Source organism: Salvelinus alpinus, chromosome 5 (genome assembly GCF_045679555.1).
Source record: "Salvelinus alpinus chromosome 5, SLU_Salpinus.1, whole genome shotgun sequence".
NCBI lineage: Eukaryota > Metazoa > Chordata > Actinopteri > Salmoniformes > Salmonidae > Salvelinus > Salvelinus alpinus.
The window spans coordinates 20,859,192-20,879,737 of NC_092090.1; the positions used below are offsets into that span (position 1 = coordinate 20,859,192).

The window sequence follows — 20,546 nt, forward strand, 5'->3', positions numbered from 1 at the left end:
TTGACAGCATGGCCAATGTTGAATGTTTATCATTTTAAACTTGGAAAAGAGCCCCTTAATCCCAGATTTGGGACCACACAGCCACTCCACTGAATAGCAGGCTAGTGTTTTCTTTTCAATGCTTGTAGATACTAGGACCCCTGGTCCTGGCAGAGCAAAATTCAGTTGGTGGTAGAGTAACTGAAAAAGGTTGGAAACCACTGAGCAAAGTGATGATGAGCTATATGGCCATCTTGAATATAGGCTATTTAAATGCCATAGGCCTACTCTATGTATGGTAATATAAATCCATCAGATAACATATTTCCATGGCCTACAATTTAAAAAAAAAACGTTTATTTAATCAGGAGAGCCCAATTGAGACCAGTGACTCATTTGCAATGGTGCCCCGGGGACAAAAACCCATCAACACAACAACAAAAGATAAAAAATAAACTACAAGACAGATATAAATACATGACATCAGGTTATTACAACAAGTTATAATAGTCAATTGGAACAATTGCACACTTCAGCGAACTCATTTAACAACAGACTTTTAAACTGCCCTATTGGTACCAGGGAATCCAGGTGGAATTTGTTTAGTAAGTTATTCCATAACTGTGGTGCGTTCACATTAAAGGCAGATTTCACCAACTTTGTGGAGACAAGTGGAACCTCGAGTTGCAAATGGGTTTGGTATCTCATATTTTTATATTTCAACAGGAAAGTGAGGTAGGTTGGAAGCTTGTGAAGCAGAGCTTTGTAAACAAGAAGGGAGTAATGAAGTGATCTACAGGATTTTAGTGAGGTCTAGACGACCTTCTGATAAAGGATGGAGTGATGAGTATTAAAACTGTCACCTGTAATAAAGTGAAGGGTGATATGGTAGACGGCATCCAAAGGTTTAAGACTAAGAGTAGTGGCTGCTGCAATCAGGTAAATGGTGTCATCATACTCAAGAACTGGCAGGAAAGTTGACTGTACAATCTGCTTCCTGCTGTTCATGGAGAGGCAAGATCTATTTCTAAAAAATATGCCCACTTTAAATATTAGCTTTTTAACTAACCTCAGTATGTTTTTAAAAGTGACATCTTTATCAATCCAAAGCCCAGATAGTTATAGGCGGGAACCTGGTTGAAGAGAGAGCCATCCAATGAGTGAATATGTAGCCGATCTGAGACATTTTTCAGTGAATTAAAGAACAACATATATTTAGTTTTGCCTGCATTAAGTTCACGTTTTAAATCAACAAGGGCTTTCTGTAATGCAACAAAATCAGATCGCAGCTCTAACATAGCTTGGTCAACAGTCGGTGCAATGGCATACATAACCATATCGTCTGCATACAGATGAATATTACAGGATTTAATACATAGACCAATATTATTTATATAAACATTAAAAAGAACAGGTCCCAATACCGACCCCTGCTGTTCACCTTTCGTAATACTGAGAAAACTAGACTTGACACCATCACATCTATCTATCTATCTATCTATCTATCTATCTATCTATCTATCTATCTATCTATCTATCTATCTATCTATCTATCTATCTATCTATCTATCTATCTATCTATCTATCTATCTATCTATCTATCTATCTATCTATTTATCTATCTATCTATCTATCTATCTATCTATCTATCTATCTATATATAGATTGAGAGAGAGAGAGAGAGAGAGATGAATATTACATTAATATATACATATATATTTATTCAGATTTTTCAGGGGGAGCTGCAACACCCTCAGCAACCCTACTTCCCGCGACTATGGACAGAGAGCTGTAATAAGAAGGGGTCAAGTGAATCAGCACCTGTGGATGTTTTTTACATCGATCTTTAGAAAGGCTCTTAGTACATCACAGATATCAAATGTGAGTCTGTTAGAGCATTATTCTTTACAATCTGTTGAGGCGACTAAAGGACTACCTCTTTCAGAGACTATCCTTTCAAGCAGGTGGCCAGCTGAAGCCTAACTTATTAAAAGCACTACAAATGTACATTTTGTCTAGGATGGGACCAGAGGCTGTCTATCTGCAAGGAGGGGGTGGAGCTTTGTTTCAAAGATTTGACAATTATCCAGAAGTTAGCTGGAAAGTATTAACTAAAAAACGAGTATATAAACTATTCAAGAATGCTTGGCTTGTTGCAAACCAGTTTTGCTCTGCCGCATTCGGATTGTGTGGAAATGATCAACTGTGTGCTGTCGTGTTTCGTGTCTAGTGTCTAATATGCATGGTCCAGACAGATTTGTGGTAATTCCAAAATAAAGGTATTCAGCGATGCTGTCTGCTTGACGTGACACCAGAAAACAGCGCCACCTAAAGGGTTAAAAGAAAACAACAAGAAGGATTCACAGGAAGAGACGTAAACCGCGGAAGTGTGCGTCATTCCTGGAGAGCGAGAAAGAAAGCAGTAACAAACACTGGCCCGTTCGTTGGTGAAAAATTCGCAATAAAACGCAAATATGCGTCATTGATATTTTCCACGGTTATCAATCGTAAAAGCCAATAAGGACAACGGTACGAAATGGCGACTGGGGGTGGTGGCATCGGCCCACCGTCCAATCTTGAAGGACGAGCATCAAATTTCGCACATTCTGGAGCGGGAAGAAATGCTGGAGTGGCCTCGAATATGCCAATCCCCGTGGTCGCAGCACCAATCTCACCCCCGTCGGGTGGCCTTCACCGGGAGCCTATGTACAACTGGCAGGCCACGAAGAGCTCAGTAAAAGAGCGCTTCGCGTTTCTCTTCAATAACGAACTGCTCAGTGACGTTAGGTTTATTGTCGGTAAAGGTAGACAGGCGCAGAGGATACCAGCGCATAAATTCGTCCTAGCTGCTGGTAGTGCAGTATTTGACGCCATGTTCAACGGGGGAATGGCCACCACTTCGGCCGAGATAGAGTTACCTGATGTGGAACCTGCAGCCTTCCTAGCCTTGCTAAGGTAACATCTATTGACCGATCATGCACTGCATTGCGATCTAATATATTTATAGCGAGGTGTTGTAGCCTAGTGGTTAGAGCATTGGACTAGTAACCGAAAGATTGCAAGTTCAAATCCCGGAGCTGACAAGGTACAAATCTGTCGTTCTGCCCCTGAACAAGGCAGTTCACCCACTGTTCCTAGGCCGTCATTGAAAATAATAATTTGTTTTTAACTGACTTGCCTAGTTAAATAAAGGTAAAATAAATACTAGTTAGTTATATTGTTGCCCTTATGTTATGAGTGCAGACATTGCATTTGCTGTATGATAATATTCATGTATTATTGACACACTAGAGACTGCTGCCTATAGGCATAGACTAGAAATCCCTGGCCACTTTAAGGAATGGAACACTAGTCACTTTAATAATGTTTACATATCTGGCATTACTCATCTCATATGTATATACTGTATTCTATACTATTCTATGGTATCTCATTCATTTAATAATGTTTACATATCTGGCATTACTCATCTCATATGTATATACTGTATTCTATACTATTCTATGGTATCTCATTCATTTAATAATGTTTACATATCTGGCATTACTCATCTCATATGTATATACTGTATTCTATACTATTCTACTGTATCTTAGTCACTTTAATAATGTTTACATATCTGGCATTACTCATCTCATATGTATATACTGTATTCTATACTATTCTACTGTATCTTAGTCACTTTAATAATGTTTACATATCTGGCATTACTCATCTCATATGTATATACTGTATTCTATATGTTTACATATCTGGCATTACTCATCTCATATGTATATACTGTATTCTATACTATTCTACTGTATTTTAGTCACTTTAATAATGTTTACATATCTGGCATTACTCATCTCATATGTATATACTGTATTCTATACTATTCTACTGTATCTTAGTCCGTTCTGCTCTGTCATCACTCGTCCATATGTATATAGTCTTAATTGATTCCTACTTAGAATGGTGTGTATTGGGTATATGTTGTGTAATTTATTAGATATTACTGCACTGTTGGAGCTAGAAGCTCAAGCATTTTGTGACGCCTGCAATAACATCTGCTAATTACGTGTATGTTACCAATAACATTTGATTTGATGTGAGTTGATGAAACTGATATCAAACAAGGCTCCTGCCTGAGCTATTCCAAATTACTATGCCTAATTACCTCTTCTTTAAAAAAAAAGAAATGTATTTCTCTTCTATATGCAATGTCAAGCTTTTGTTTTAGAAGACAGACATTTTGGTGTTCTGGAAGCCTGTCCCTCCCACCTTCTTTGACCACTTACTGTGTGTGTGTGTGTGTGTGTGTGTGTGTGTGTGTGTGTGTGTGTGTGTGTGTGCAGGTTCCTGTACTCTGACGAGGTCCACATAGGACCAGAGACGGTGATGACCACTCTGTACACGGCGAAGAAATATGCCGTTCCTGCTCTAGAGACTCAGTGTGTGGAGTTCCTTACCAAACACCTCAGGGCAGACAACGCATTCATGCTGCTCACTCAGGTATATAGGGCTGGTAATATAACTCCTATTGCATGAACTATTCTACGTAACACTACTACTCACTCAGGTATATAGGGCTGGTAATATAACTCCTATTGCATGAACTATTCTACGTAATACTACTACTCACTCAGGTATATAGGGCTGGTAATATAACTCCTATTGCATGAACTATTCTACGTAACACTACTACTCACTCAGGTATATAGGGCTGGTAATATAACTCCTATTGCATGAACTATTCTACGTAACACTACTACTCACTCAGGTATATAGGGCTGGTAATATAACTCCTATTGCATGAACTATTCTACGTAACACTACTACTCACTCAGGTATATAGGGCTGGTAATATAACTCCTATTGCATGAACTATTCTACGTAATACTACTACTCACTCAGGTATATAGGGCTGGTAATATAACTCCTATTGCATGAACTATTCTACGTAACACTACTACTCACTCAGGTATATAGGGCTGGTAATATAACTCCTATTGCATGAACTATTCTACGTAACACTACTACTCACTCAGGTATATAGGGCTGGTAATATAACTCCTATTGCATGAACTATTCTACGTAACACTACTACTCACTCAGGTATATAGGGCTGGTAATATAACTCCTATTGCATGAACTATTCTACGTAATACTACTACTCACTCAGGTATATAGGGCTGGTAATATAACTCCTATTGCATGAACTATTCTACGTAACACTACTACTCACTCAGGTATATAGGGCTGGTAATATAACTCCTATTGCATGAACTATTCTACGTAACACTACTACTCACTCAGGTATATAGGGCTGGTAATATAACTCCTATTGCATGAACTATTCTACGTAACACTACTACTCACTCAGGTATATAGGGCTGGTAATATAACTCCTATTGCATGAACTATTCTACGTAATACTACTACTCACTCAGGTATATAGGGCTGGTAATATAACTCCTATTGCATGAACTATTCTACGTAATACTACTACTCACTCAGGTATATAGGGCTGGTAATATAACTCCTATTGCATGAACTATTCTACGTAACACTACTACTCACTCAGGTATATAGGGCTGGTAATATAACTCCTATTGCATGAACTATTCTACGTAACACTACTACTCACTCAGGTATATAGGGCTGGTAATATAACTCCTATTGCATGAACTATTCTACGTAATACTACTACTCACTCAGGTATATAGGGCTGGTAATATAACTCCTATTGCATGAACTATTCTACGTAATACTACTACTCACTCAGGTATATAGGGCTGGTAATATAACTCCTATTGCATGAACTATTCTACGTAACACTACTACTCACTCAGGTATATAGGGCTGGTAATATAACTCCTATTGCATGAACTATTCTACGTAATACTACTACTCACTCAGGTATATAGGGCTGGTAATATAACTCCTATTGCATGAACTATTCTACGTAATACTACTACTCACTCAGGTATATAGGGCTGGTAATATAACTCCTATTGCATGAACTATTCTACGTAACACTACTACTCACTCAGGTATATAGGGCTGGTAATATAACTCCTATTGCATGAACTATTCTACGTAATACTACTACTCACTCAGGTATATAGGGCTGGTAATATAACTCCTATTGCATGAACTATTCTACGTAATACTACTACTCACTCAGGTATATAGGGCTGGTAATATAACTCCTATTGCATGAACTATTCTACGTAATACTACTACTCACTCAGGTATATAGGGCTGGTAATATAACTCCTATTGCATGAACTATTCTACGTAATACTACTACTCACTCAGGTATATAGGGCTGGTAATATAACTCCTATTGCATGAACTATTCTACGTAATACTACTACTCACTCAGGTATATAGGGCTGGTAATATAACTCCTATTGCATGAACTATTCTACGTAATACTACTACTCACTCAGGTATATAGGGCTGGTAATATAACTCCTATTGCATGAACTATTCTACGTAATACTACTACTCACTCAGGTATATAGGGCTGGTAATATAACTCCTATTGCATGAACTATTCTACGTAATACTACTACTCACTCAGGTATATAGGGCTGGTAATATAACTCCTATTGCATGAACTATTCTACGTAATACTACTACTCACTCAGGTATATAGGGCTGGTAATATAACTCCTATTGCATGAACTATTCTACGTAATACTACTACTCACTCAGGTATATAGGGCTGGTAATATAACTCCTATTGCATGAACTATTCTACGTAATACTACTACTCACTCAGGTATATAGGGCTGGTAATATAACTCCTATTGCATGAACTATTCTACGTAATACTACTACTCACTCAGGTATATAGGGCTGGTAATATAACTCCTATTGCATGAACTATTCTACGTAATACTACTACTCACTCAGGTATATAGGGCTGGTAATATAACTCCTATTGCATGAACTATTCTACGTAACACTACTACTCACTCAGGTAGTATTTTGAACTGGTAGCATTAACTATACTACTACTACTCACTCAGGTAGTATATAGAACTGGTAGCATTAACTATAATACTACTACTCACTCAGGTAGTATATAGAACTGGTAGCATTAACTATAATACTACTACTCACTCAGGTAGTATATAGAACTGGTAGCATTAACTATAATACTACTACTCACTCAGGTAGTATATAGAACTGGTAGCATTAACTATAATACTACTACTCACTCAGGTAGTATATAGAACTGGTAGCATTAACTATAATACTACTACTCACTCAGGTAGTATATAGAACTGGTAGCATTAACTATACTACTACTACTCACTCAGGTAGTATATTGAACTGGTAGCATTAACTATACTACTACTACTCACTCAGGTAGTATATTGAACTGGTAGCATTAACTATACTACTACTACTCACTCAGGTAGTATATTGAACTGGTAGCATTAACTATAATACTACTACTCACTCGGGTAGTATATAGAACTGGTAGCATTAACTATAATACTACTACTCACTCAGGTAGTATATAGAACTCGTAGCATTAACTATAATACTACTACTCACTCAGGTAGTATTTTGAACTGGTAGCATTAACTATACTACTACTACTCACTCAGGTAGTATATTGAACTGGTAGCATTAACTATAATACTACTACTCACTCAGGTAGTATATTGAACTGGTAGCATTAACTATAATACTACTACTCACTCAGGTAGTATATAGAACTGGTAGCATTAACTATAATACTACTACTCACTCAGGTAGTATATAGAACTGGTAGCATTAACTATAATACATAAAACCCTCATGTGGGTACTAAAGAATATGCCAGCTCTTCACTAAATAGAATAGACTACTGTAGTTCATCACATAGAAAGAATAGCCAAGATGGCATCTCTGCCAATTCCTCTTGGGTAACAATTCAGAACAGGGTATACAAAACCCGCAAAACTAAGCCATGACTGAAGATAATACACCGACTTAGATGACTTGGGTAGTACTACAGAATAAACTAGCTTAAACACAGGTCACATCCCACAGTGTCCATGTCCACTGTCAAAAGTATTTGCGTAGGCCAATGTGCTTCCTAAACAAAACATATTAAAAAAAATGTAAGGTATATTAAAGAGTTCTCGTTTCCTGTTTTTGTTCTGTTGAGCGCGCAAGTTTGATCCTAAAATGTTGTATATCAAGTTATGCCTTTATCAAATCAGGTGGAAATTCCCGAGGCGGTGCTTGAACAGACAACTTCTCCATGTCATGCTGATGTGTCATCTTGTACCGTGCTCATTCTTTCTGCAGGCCAGACTATTCGATGAGCCTCAGCTTGCCAGCCTCTGTTTGGAAACAATAGACAAAAGCACCGGTGATGCCATAAACGCAGAAGGATTCACTGACATTGACCTAGGTATGCATCAGTATGGCTTATTATTCACACAGGAACATATCCCAATGATATACAGTGGATGATTTGGGTAAACGAAGGGGGTTAGCCATCATGCGTGCTTCTGATGTAGTCAACTGGGTGGGAAGAACATAATTCCTTCCAGGACAACAGGAGGGGTCAGCAAATGACTCCTGAGCAAACATCCCATAACTGCAGGTGGTAGTAGCTACGTCACCAACCGTGGCTTTATACCTGTTAAGACCAACGCACTCAGCACAGTATGTGGTGCTATGTATCTTTTCAGTTTATTCATGAACCGCCAATAAACTTAGAAAAATGCTATTGCAATAAGGAATTGAGACCAAAAGCTCAAGAGAAGTTTCAAGTGTTTAATACCAAGGATACAGTCAGCTGAGTGCATCCATTTAGAAAGCTCACAACACATTTTATACTCTTCCCTTGTAGGCGTCACCTCCCCAGCTATACATGTTCTGACCCCAATGAGTTTCCCTCTGGCTCCCCTGTGGGATGTCCATGGTCCTCTTTGTTTAGCCAGATGTCAGAATCCCACCCCGTCCCATCTTCTGTTCTGGGCCTGGCCCTGCTCATTATGTCGGTTTCTAAATGAGCATCCACACAGTTTCATGACCTAAACTCCATTAATACTCACAGTAATCATTCACTACACAGGATACAAACTACAGTTTAACTTGAAACATGTTACGTTTTAATAGAATCCATCAGTATTTTATTAGGATCCCCATCATCGAGGTAGTAGAAGAAATGCACTACTTTAAGTGTATGTTTGTTTCTGGGTGCATTCTGGAGGCAATTGAGTTTAACCTTTGAGCCTAAACCCTTCCCTTTTTGTCATACTGTGTAGACTAGGCCTAACACTGAGCCTGTTTTTATAGATACGCTGTGTGCAGTGCTGGAGAGAGACACCCTGGGGATTCGCGAAAACCGTCTATTTGGTGCGGTGGTGCGCTGGGCGGATGCCGAGTGTTACAGGCAACAGCTTCCCCTCACCTCTGAGAACAAACAGAAGGTTCTGGGCAAGGCCCTAACCCTGATCCGCTTCCCACTCATGACTGTGGAGGAGTTTGCTGCGGGTGGGCATCTCTCTGTCTGAGACATACATACACACAGAGACAGATGCACGTGAACAGAAAGACAAACACACATACACTCTAAAGTTGTAGTTTAAAATGCTAAATAAGTTAGGACTCTGCTTTGTCAGATTTCACATATCCTAAATGTTATTACTTTTTAATACGAGTAAGCACTGCTTTTCATCAAGCTCAGTTTTGTATAATGTAAATACTTGAACATACTTGTAACCTAGAATTCATATTGAACATAACGGTGTATAATCATTTTATAAATGTGTTTGTGTTTCTGCTGTCCAATGAACCCAGCTCTAGAAACCAGTTTGATATTCATTCTTGTGCAACAGGGCCTGCCCAGTCTGAAACCAGTTTGATATTCTTTCTTGTGCAACAGGGCCTGCCCAGTCTGGAATATTGTTCGATCGGGAGGTGGTAAATCTGTTTTTACACTTTACAGTAAACCCCAAGCCGCGGGTAGACTACATTGACAGGCCCCGCTGCTGCCTCCGAGGAAAGGAGGGCAGCATTAGTAGGTTCCAGCAGGTTGAAAGTCGCTGGGGATACAGTGGCACCAGTGACAGGATCAGGTGAGACTGTGTACCTGCTTGTCTACAACGTGACAATGTCCTACCGGCCCCACACTATACAATTAGAATGACTAAAAGCCCTTGCACAGAAATTACTTTTTATTTGGCTCGTATTTATTTTTTGGACATGCAAATTATTCAGATGATGGTGTGTCAAAAGCAGCCTCCATACAACTCTGGTTTGTCCTTCAATAACCTATAAGCCTTTTTCTACAGACCTCGTGGAGAGGAACACTTATGAGCGGCAGGTGGCCTAGTGGTTAGAGCGTTGGGCCAGTAACAAAGGTTGCTGTTTCGAAACACAGAGCCGACAAGGGTCTGTCGTTGTGCCCTTGAGCAAGGCACTTAACCCTAATTACTCCTGTAAGTCGCTCTGGATAAGAGCGTCTGATAAATGACAAAATGTACAAATATTAAGTCGGTTCAACATATTGTTGGAGGGGGTTTGCTTCTGGCAGAGCCATAAAAAACAGCCATATCACTGTTTTACAGTGGTGGAACATTTCAATGCAAATCAACACCCCCAGAAAAGTTTGAGCTGGTTGTTCTTCTATTGCAACGTGTGCTGTTAAAGGAGCCTCCAGCCTCATACCTCCTCACCACACCCCCATTGGTGGAGATGATTGCATGTGTTTTAATAAAGGCAGTGTTCGTCTCCCATTGGTGGATATTCTATTGCATGTGATTTAATGTAGGCAGTGTTTGTTCGTTTTAAGATTTCTAAAAGTATCTTGTAATTTCCATCTCCTGTAGATTTAATGTAAATAGAAGAATATCAGTGGTGGGGTTCGGACTGTATGGCTCGATCCACGGACCTACGGACTATCAGGTTAATATACAGGTAAGCATTTAATAATGATGAGCTCATGATGTTATCTCCTGTGCTTCGTTATCAGCCTGGTAGCCAGGCCAAATGTGTCCTGTTAGTGCTTCAGTCACACGATAACTTCTCCAATGTTCCTATCTCTGTATGAAGCACTAAGAGATCTGGTCACCAGGGTTGTGTCAAGTAGGGCACATAGTAACAAAACGTTTTGCAATGGAAAAGCAAAAACCTGGGTTGTTATTAGACAAGGTCAGGTAGTACCTTTCTGTTTCAAAATGTTTTTTCCCCTGTTTGGTGCCAACTGAACACGATCCAGGCCATTATAGTGAATTTGTTCAGAAAACCTTAAAAAAAAAATATATATATATATTTTTTTTTAAGCTATAGTGCAAACAGTAATTGACAATAATTGTTTATAACAAGGTTTGTGTAAGTGGGAGGAGTCAAAGGACAGAAACAGACATGGTCCTATTTACATCATTGTTTTCAGATTATTGAGAGTGACAAAAGCCTAACGCTAGCAACTAACGACACGGGCTTCAGCTGTGACGGAACAGCCAACACGTTCAGAGTCATGTTCAAGGAGCCTGTGGAGATTTTACCCAACGTTAGCTACACCGCTTGTGCAACCTTAAAGGTACGCTCACCCCATAACGACAGAAGCTGTGATACTGAGTACTCTGGTGCATGTTTACAAACAAATAGGCTATTGTGTCTTATTTTTCTGGGTTTGAACTTTGCCTCTGCTGCTAACAGCGGCATGTTTATTGTAGACTTGAATCAAATGTTGATGCAAACTAGTTTTGGTCTGTATTCTACTAGATCATCAACCCTGTGTGTGACCACAGTTGACTTTGTATGAACATTTTAATCGTCAGCTCATCTTAAAGGGATTGTTCAAACAAAACTATAAACAAGTATTTTTGTATTTATGTCCATTAGTCCACTGTTACAATTTTTTAGGAATGTTTTATGTCAAGCTTTCAAGGTGGATCATTTCAGTACATAGCAAAAACTGAGTTTTGTGCATCATTTCTCTATCCTAACAATCCACTGGTGTCCTGTAGGGCCCGGACTCTCACTACGGCACTAAAGGGTTAAAGAAAGTGAGCCAGGAGTCCGCCACGGGGACCAAGACCACCTTTTTCTTTTTCAGCTCTCCTGGGAACAACAACGGCACGTCAGTGGAGGACGGACAGATCCCAGAGATCATCTACTACACCTAGACACCTCCTCACCACACTTGGGTCCTGTAGAATCTGGGCGGTCCACACCTGGGTCCTGTAGAACCTGGGGCGGTCCACACCTGGGTCCTGTAGAACCTGGGGCGGTCCACACCTGGGTCCTGTAGAATCTGGGGCGGTCCACACCTGGGTCCTGTAGAATCTGGGGCGGTCCACACCTGGGTCCTGTAGAATCTGGGGCGGTCCACACCTGGGTCCTGTAGAACCTGGGGCGGTCCACACCTGGGTCCTGTAGAACCTGGGGCGGTCCACACCTGGGTCCTGTAGAACCTGGGGCGGTCCACACCTGGGTCCTGTAGAATCTGGGGCGGTCCACACCTGGGTCCTGTAGAACCTGGGGAGGTCCACACCTGGGTCCTGTAGAACCTGGGGCGGTCCACACCTGGGTCCTGTAGAACCTGGGGCGGTCCACACCTGGGTCTTGTAGAAACTGGGGCGGTCCTACCAGGACCCGTCCGTGAAACATTTTTGCATTTTGGTTTCCGTTGCAGCACTTAAAAAATTAAAAAAAATCCGTTGCTTGCACTATTAAACATGACTCCCTAGTAACCACGACTGGGTTCTGTTCAGTAGGCAAACTTAGAATGTTGCAGCTAGAAACGTCATGAATAGAGATGACGTGATGCCTCATTGCGGCATGTTTTTTTCTAGATAATGTATTTCTATCTGAACGTTCCGCAATGTTGTGCCATGCTGATCAATGCCCTGGATCAGGTAGACACCATCTACCACACCTAAACCAGGTGGCCATGTTCTGTAGGCATAGAATGGAGGAAAATGGAGTGCGACAGGGAGGTACTACATGAACTTGTCCAATAAGAAGCACTTATTTTCTGTTACAAAATGTTTTGCTATGGTGTGCTCTAATGAGCCTATGAGGTTGGGTAAGCCTGAGAGTGGAATGGAATGGCAGACTTCAGGAAGGTTTGTAGCCTGGTCCCAGATCTGTTTGTGCTCTGGCTGAGTCCATTGCTGTCGTTGTCTAAGACGATTCCATAAGGAGTTGGCAAGAGGGCAGAAACAGACCGACACCCGGGTTAGAGGGAATGTGCCTTCTGCTGTTCAGGAATGGATACAAAGACTTTCGGAAACCAAAAGGAGTGGAGTAGTGTAGGTCTAGTCTGCTGGTTTGTGAACTCGGATGTGTGCGAGACCAGTGGAGGCTGGTGGGAGGAACTATAGGAGGACAGGCTCATTGTAATGGCTGGAATGGAATAAAGGGTAAGGAGTCAATGTGGTTTCCATATGTTTGATACCGTTAAATGTATGCCTGTCCTCCTACAGCTCCTCCCACCAGCCTCCACTGTGTGAGACATTTGAGGTAATAGAACTGGAACTCTAAATGGATTGTTACATGTAGAGATGTATAATAGGACTGTGGACTGGCTGGAATCCGGGTGATGGTAGACAATGACACAGTTGGAAATGTTCTATCTTCTACTGGCTTTTTGTGGTCCGTACCTTCATCAGGGAATCACCCACTACAGTGCTGTTGTCTGGAGTGTATTCACTAGACACTGAAACGGGAAGGGACTACCTGAACTTGTCCAGTAAGAAACTCGTTTTCATTGCAAAACGTTTAGCTATGGTGTGCACTTATGAATACACCCCATGTAGTGTAAAATCGCAGAGTGCCCTTCACCGTTCGATCAATGTCATTTCGTAGTTTGAATGCTGACGTGGAAAAAGTTCCACCATTTTCGTGCATAACCTTCATTGATTATATTTGCAGGTGGGATTTTTCATGTGCAAATCTTAACTAGTGACGTCTGAGTATTTGTGCGTATGTGAAAGTTTGCCAATGTATGTTACATGCTTTAATTTGTTTCCTTAGCACGTCATCTAAGAATAAGACAGGATAATATTGTGACTGTTAATTGCTGAAACAAGTGGAAATGTATATTTTTATCTCTCTGCAATAAAGTATGTTGACACCAATGATGTATTTGTGTGATACCTTCTGAAATGATTCAGTGTAGTGTGTCATTAAAGCTACAGTCTGGGATCTGTGAAGCTGTTCAACAATCCATCACAGATTTAATGCTCTCAAAAACACCTATATTCTGGGAAACTGTTCAACAATGCTTTAATGCTTCAGATTTAATGCTCTCATACATAATGTAGGACTATACAGAAAGATGGGGGGGAATGGCAATGTAACAAGTAGTTGTAATACTACAATAGTTCCTGTAGGTGGAACTCCAAGTTAAATCAATGGCTCTCCAACAACACCTGCTCCAATTTATCTTCAAACCAGTTCATAGGGACCCTGGACCCACTCGCTGTGCTGCAGGCTTTTGTTCCATCCCAGCATTAATACTTGATTCAACCAACCAAAGGCTTTGATTAATAGTTGATTAACTGAATCAAGTGTTTTGCTTCTAGGCATACTTTTAAATAGCTTTGTATCTGCATGAGTTACAGATCTAAAACCAGTCACCTCTGGTCTCTCTTGTCCATGCTATGGAAATAGGGTTTTTCAAATGTTTTCTACAAAATCAAAGGTAATATACATCAGATAACATGCTGGACAAGTTGGCCTGCCTTGTAGGTAATGGAGGAGAGAGAAAGGGATGTGCTTGTTTTTTTGTTTCATATGCTGAATTGCTTTGGTTGCTTGCTAGACTGTCAAAGATGCAGCGGCTGTTTTTTGTTGTTGTTAAATGCGAAATGCCACTCCGGCAAGACATTGGCCTGTGAGAAAAAAAAGTTACATCACTTCCACATTAGGCATACTTTACTGGAAAGAAATGTGTTCAATTGTCAAGCGCAGGAAATAATCTTACTGAAATAAATATATTTTGTGCAAAATAAATGTTGTGAAAAACAATTTGCCAAACGGTGTAAAAATTGGCAATATTTTCCAGAATCATACTTGGGGCTGGGTTTGAGAGGTTCTTCTCTGGGCTGGTGAAGAAATGTTGCCATTCCACCATGCTGAATTCTCAGAATCTGCAAAGATAAATCATCTTACTGTCTCTTACAAACATCTAAACACAACATAGCTCTTGAATAAGGCAGATAAGTAATAGTTATAGTAGACTTATTCCAGGCAGCTATTGTTGAATAGTAGACCCATTAAATATCAATATCAATATTTTGCAAACACATTGTCACACAACATGGACAGTAGCAGAGAGGTAAGTAGCAGTATACCTATTGAACACAAATATCCATAGACAAACTATTGCTTATTTGATCAAAATTATGAAACTACCAAAATCCAACCAACTTGTGTTCTTCCTAATGAATATTCAGTGTGCTATCTCTGAATAAGTTAGCACTTTGGTTGAACAGTGATTCCCTGAATAGCTATTTTGAAACAGATGTGTGCACATTAGGGGTTTGTGATGAGTCTTCAAAGACTATTAAAAGCAATAACCAAATGTAGGAAGTTATGTATGTGTATTTCTGACCTTTTGTTTGCACTTGTTATATTCAGAAGACAATAAAAACCACCTATGGTTAAAGATGATTATGCATGAGGTAATTAGCCTTTGTATTCCTTTTATTACCAAATTCTCAGCAATCCAAATGAGAATATTAGTAGAGAATGTTGGCTATCCATAACTGAGCCATATCCATATCCAGAATAAATCCAGGACATTTGTAAATGAAATGCATTGATCTCTGCATGTCCCCCCCCCCCCCCCCGACCTGTTGGGGTATGTAAGGTCTAAAGCCCCTCTCTGCACATGGACACATGGGGACTGCCTGGCTGGCATTCTTCTCGCCCTTTTCTCACATTATTATTTACCTGGTATGTTTTTGACTTTCAGAATCGTCTTTACTTATTTTTCTGGGACTGAGATCAGGGGGGATTGTTCAAGCAATTTCTGCTCTGTGGACCAGCGGCGTCTTATTTTCCAAAGGTAATGGGTTTTTCTGCACTGTGGTTTTTCTGCTTCAGAAAGCACAGTGTCTTCGCGCCTCCTTTGGGACTGTGAGACTGGACAGAACAAAAGAGGATGGGATCTTTACAACTTGCCGGTAGGAGGGAAATAGAGGTGAGCCTAAAGGTATGGTAGGCTATCACATAAGCCAGGGGTACACTAATTTAGATGTCGAAGTCGCCAGCATTGCTGGTGTTCACCCTTCCCATTGCGTCAGAGACCTGGGACATCAGGGGCATAACATTCGGGTAGAAATATATACTGTAGAACAAACATGCCTGACTATGACATGTAGAATAATGAATCATTTTGTCTCTTATTCATGACATTTCTATCTGCAACGTTCAACAATGTTTTACTTCTGAACATGTCCCAGGTGAGAAAACTCTCTGGCCAATCAGTGACACGAATACTTCAGAAAAACAGCAGGAATTCAGATCCTGAGGATTAGATTTCCCCATCCCTATCTCCAAGCAATGCCCACAGGCAGCTGCCATACAAATACTGTACTGAATACCATGTGTCAACTGTAAATCACTTTGAATCATCTGCTAAATTACCATATTACACTACTCCTATCTTGTTTAGCAACTTTGGAATCCATCCCTCCAGATAACGTCACATAACTTTACTTTCTCCAAAGTTTAATTCTTCAAAACTTAACCACCTTAGTTATTGTTATCATGCTAAGCCCACGTTTGCCTTGTTCGACTTGTCTTGAGTACTTCCCCTCTCTGGGAGCATGAGCGATAGCTCCAACTACCCCTGTGCTGCTGGTAGGTGATAACCTGAGGTACCCACAGACTCAGATCTCAGTCTGGCTTGGGGGGGGGATCTAATTCCACCTGTGTGTGTGTGCGAGCATGTACATGCATGCATGAGTGAGTGTGTGTCTCCAGCATATACGCTATAGCTCTGTAGAATTCAGCACAGCTCTCCACATCCCTGGTCTTTTTCTTCCTTCAAATGCTTATCTGCCTCCGAGGGTTCACTGAGGGGGATTTGAAAGCTCCAGTTGATTCATACGTGAGCGAGAGAAGAGGAGGCTGGAATGGAAAGTCAGGCTGTGAAGAAGAGGAGGACATCTCAGAGAGAAATAGCAGAGTCTCATAACTTACAAAACTACTTACCTTGCGTATGTGGGGGACTTGAATGATGAGAGAGAGAGAGAGAGAGAGACTATTGAAGCAAAGACTATTGAAGCAAAGATACTGGGGACTGAGACAGGGTGGGTCGGGGGACGCTGTGGCCCCGTCCAAAGTTATCCACGGATAGGGCCAACCAGGCAGGATATAACCCCACCCACGATGCCAAAGCACATACCCCACACCACCAAACGGATATCAACAGACCACTAACTTACTACCCTGAGACAAGGCAGAGTATCGCCCACAAAAATCTCGCTCACTGCACAAGCCTGAGGACAGAAAGGGAGATCACGTCAGTTCCTCAACCCACTCAGGTCAAGTATAGCGAAAAAGCCTGGCTAGACGTGATGCACCCCTCCTAAGGACGGCATGGGAGAGCGTGAGCAAGCCAGTGATTCAGCTCCCGTAATAGGGTCAGAGGCAGAGAATCCCAGTAGAGAGAGGTGAGCCTACCAGGCAGAGACAGCAAGGGTGGTTCGTGCTTCAGACCCCTGGGCCAGACTACACTCAATCATAGGACCTACTGAAGAGATTAATTCGTCTTCAGTAAAGATTTAAAGGGATACTTCAGGATTTTGGCAATGAAGCCCTTCATCTACTTCCCCATAGTCATATGAACTCATTTTTATGTCTCTGCAAGCAGGTTGAAGGAAGTTGCTAACTAGTGTTAGCGAAATTGCTAACTAGTGTTTCCCATAGACTTCCAGTCATTGCACTAACACTGGTTAGCATTGGTTCACAAAACTATCTCTATCTTTCTTCATACTGGATACAGAGACATAAATGGTATCCATGAGTTCATCTGACTCTGGGGAAGTCCACTGAAAGAAAATATAAACGCAACATGAAACATTTTCTAAGAGTTCATATAAGGAAATCAATCAATTTAAATAAATAAATTAGGCCCTAATCTATGGATTTCACATGACTGTGAATAGAGATATGCATCTGTTGGGCACAGATACCTTAAAAATAAGGTAGGGACATGGATCAGAAAACCAGTCAGTATCTGGTGTGACCACCATTTACCTCGTGCAGCGTGACACATCTCCTTCGCATAGAGTTGATGAGGCTGTTGATTGTGGCCTGTGAAATGTTGTCCCTCTTCTCTTCAATGGCTGTGCAAAATTGCTGGATCTTGGCAGGAACTGGAACGCGCTGTCCTACACATCGATCCAGAGCATCCCAAACATGCTCTATGGGTGACATGTCTGGTGAGTATGCAGGACATGAAAGAACTGGGACATTTTCAGCTTCCAGGAATTGTGTACAGATCTTTCTGACATGGGGCCGTGCATTATCATGCTGAAGCATAAGGTGATGGTTGTGGATGAATGGCACAACAATGGGCCTCAGGATCTCGTCACGGTATCTCTGTGCATTCAAATTGCCATTGATAAAATGCAATTGCGTTCTTTGTCGTAGCTTATGCCTGCCCATACCATAAACCCACCCCCACCATGGGGCACTGTTCACAACGTTGACATCAGCAAACCGCTCACCCACACGACACCATAGACACTGTCTGTCATCTGCCTGGTACAGCTGAAACCGGGATTCATCCATGAAGAGCACACTTCTCCAGCATGCCAGCGGCCATCGAAGGTGAGCATTTGCCCACTGAAGTCAGTTATGACGTCGAACTGCAGTCAGGTCAAGACCCTGGTGAGGACAACGATGACCCTGGTGAGGACCTTCCCTGAGACGGTTTCTGACAATTTGTGCAGAAATACCTCGGTTGTACAAACAAACCGTTTCATTAGTTGTCTGGGTGACTTGTCTCAGGCGATCTTGCAGGTGAAGAAGCGGGATGTGGAGGTCCTGGGCTGGTGTGGCTACACGTGTCTGTGGTTGTGAGGCCGGTTGGACGTACTGCCAAATTCTCTAAAACAACATTGGAAACGGCTTATGGTAGAGAAATTAACATTAAATTCTCTGGCAACAGCTCTGGTGGACATTTCTGCAGTCAGCATACCAATTGCACACTCCCTCAAAACTTGGGACATCTGTGGCAATGTGTTGTGTGACACAACTATACATTTTAGAGTGGCCGTTTATTGTCCCCAGCACAAGGTGCACCTGTGTAATGATCATGCTGCTTAATCAGCCTTTGATATGCCACAGCTGTCAGGTGAATTGATTATCTTGGCAAAGGAGAAATGCTCACTAACAGGGATGTAAACAAATGTGTGCACAACATTTGAGAGAAATAAGCTTTCGGTGCGTATGGAAAATATCTGGGGTCTTTTATTTCAGCTCATGAAACATGGTGCCAACACTTTACATGTTGCATCTATATTTTTGTTAAGTATACATAAAGAGCTTAATTGCCAAAATCCTGAAGTATCCCTTTAAAGGTTGAGACCAAATCTGAATCTGTCACATTTCTCTCACTTCTTTAGTGAGAGAAATGGGCTGTTTCTTGCCCTGGCAGAACATTCCATATTTTTTTTACTTAGCTCTATAGGAGAAAGCCCTGCACAAGACTATCACACCTTTATCAAGTCCAAAGAAAGTGTTTTTACTGTTTTACTGTTTTAAGAGTGTGTGAGGTCAAATTAAGCTATTCATCATACTAGCAGTCAGGTAGTCTGCAACAGATTGGTACATAAGGTGTCAGTACACAGAAAGAACTGATGCGATCAGTCAGATTCTGAACTATATAGTGGTTTTCATGTCTAGACAAGGCACTTTTGCAACAGAAACCAATCTTCTCTGATATCACACTGATCTACACTTTGTTGTTATCCTGGAAAGACAGGGAGGTCCATCAAAAGGAAACGTCTATCCCCTTCTTCTTCCCTCCCTATATGGGGCCAGACGTCTCCGTAGAAGTGGATTTGCGACTCACACCCAGAATGATGCTGCACCTCGGAAAGTTTCCTAATCATACACGCTTATCGGTCTGAGAAATGGGTCACCGCGGAGCCATACTGCCGTTGCTGTAGAGCAGTAATCACCTCCACACAGCGACACAGCCACATCAAGAACAAGGTTCTGGGCAATTGCAGTCATGAGTAACCTGTCTCCAGTGCAGAGAAAACAATGAGCTGAGGAGCACGGGTAGCTTGAAAAAGATATAAAAGTCACACTGAGTGATGATTCATATGCTATGCTTGGATGTTAGCGCTGGCTAAATAGGCTTGTAAGGAGAATGGGTAAGGATGGAGTGTCAGAGAAGACAAATGGGGTCAGACAATGAATTTGTGCTCTGAAAGATTAAAGTAGCCTTTCATGTTTGGAGCTCCAGAGGGGGAGAGGACTGAGCGTTTTCTCAACAGAGCTTAACCCATGGCCTTTATTTCCATCACCAAATGACAACCTATTCCCTATATAGTGCACTAGGCCAACTATTGACCAGAACCCTATAGGGCAGG

The 20,546-nt window shown here is 41.2% G+C and overlaps 1 protein-coding gene across 3 annotated transcripts; it reads left to right on the top strand.

Moving 5' to 3' along the window:
* The first annotated feature begins 2,344 nt into the window (after window positions 1-2,344).
* Window positions 2,345-14,066, top strand: LOC139575680 (BTB/POZ domain-containing protein 1-like). 3 transcript variants are annotated; one of them, XM_071400884.1, is made up of 9 exons: window positions 2,369-2,934; window positions 4,317-4,473; window positions 8,278-8,383; window positions 9,277-9,474; window positions 9,866-10,058; window positions 10,812-10,899; window positions 11,375-11,521; window positions 11,952-12,143; window positions 12,175-12,253. In XM_071400884.1, exons 1-8 carry the CDS (start codon window positions 2,516-2,518, stop codon window positions 12,108-12,110), a joined length of 1,467 nt encoding a protein of 488 aa, XP_071256985.1. In that variant the 5' UTR covers window positions 2,369-2,515; the 3' UTR covers window positions 12,111-12,143; window positions 12,175-12,253. The 3 variants fall into 3 exon arrangements, with proteins under 3 accessions (XP_071256984.1, XP_071256985.1, XP_071256986.1); XM_071400883.1 differs by having other exon boundaries at window positions 2,345-2,934; window positions 11,952-14,066; XM_071400885.1 differs by having other exon boundaries at window positions 9,929-10,058; window positions 11,952-14,066.
* The last annotated feature ends 6,480 nt before the right edge of the window (window positions 14,067-20,546 follow it).

Bases quoted from the DNA above. Each gene is read 5' to 3' on its own strand.
- LOC139575680 (XM_071400883.1), top strand. From the start codon at position 2,516: ATGGCGACTGGGGGTGGTGGCATCGGCCCACCGTCCAATCTTGAAGGA. The intron at 2,935-4,316 runs GTAACATCTATT...GTGTGTGTGCAG, and splicing joins GCCTTCCTAGCCTTGCTAAG to GTTCCTGTACTCTGACGAGG. The intron at 8,384-9,276 runs GTATGCATCAGT...CTGTTTTTATAG, and splicing joins ATTCACTGACATTGACCTAG to ATACGCTGTGTGCAGTGCTG.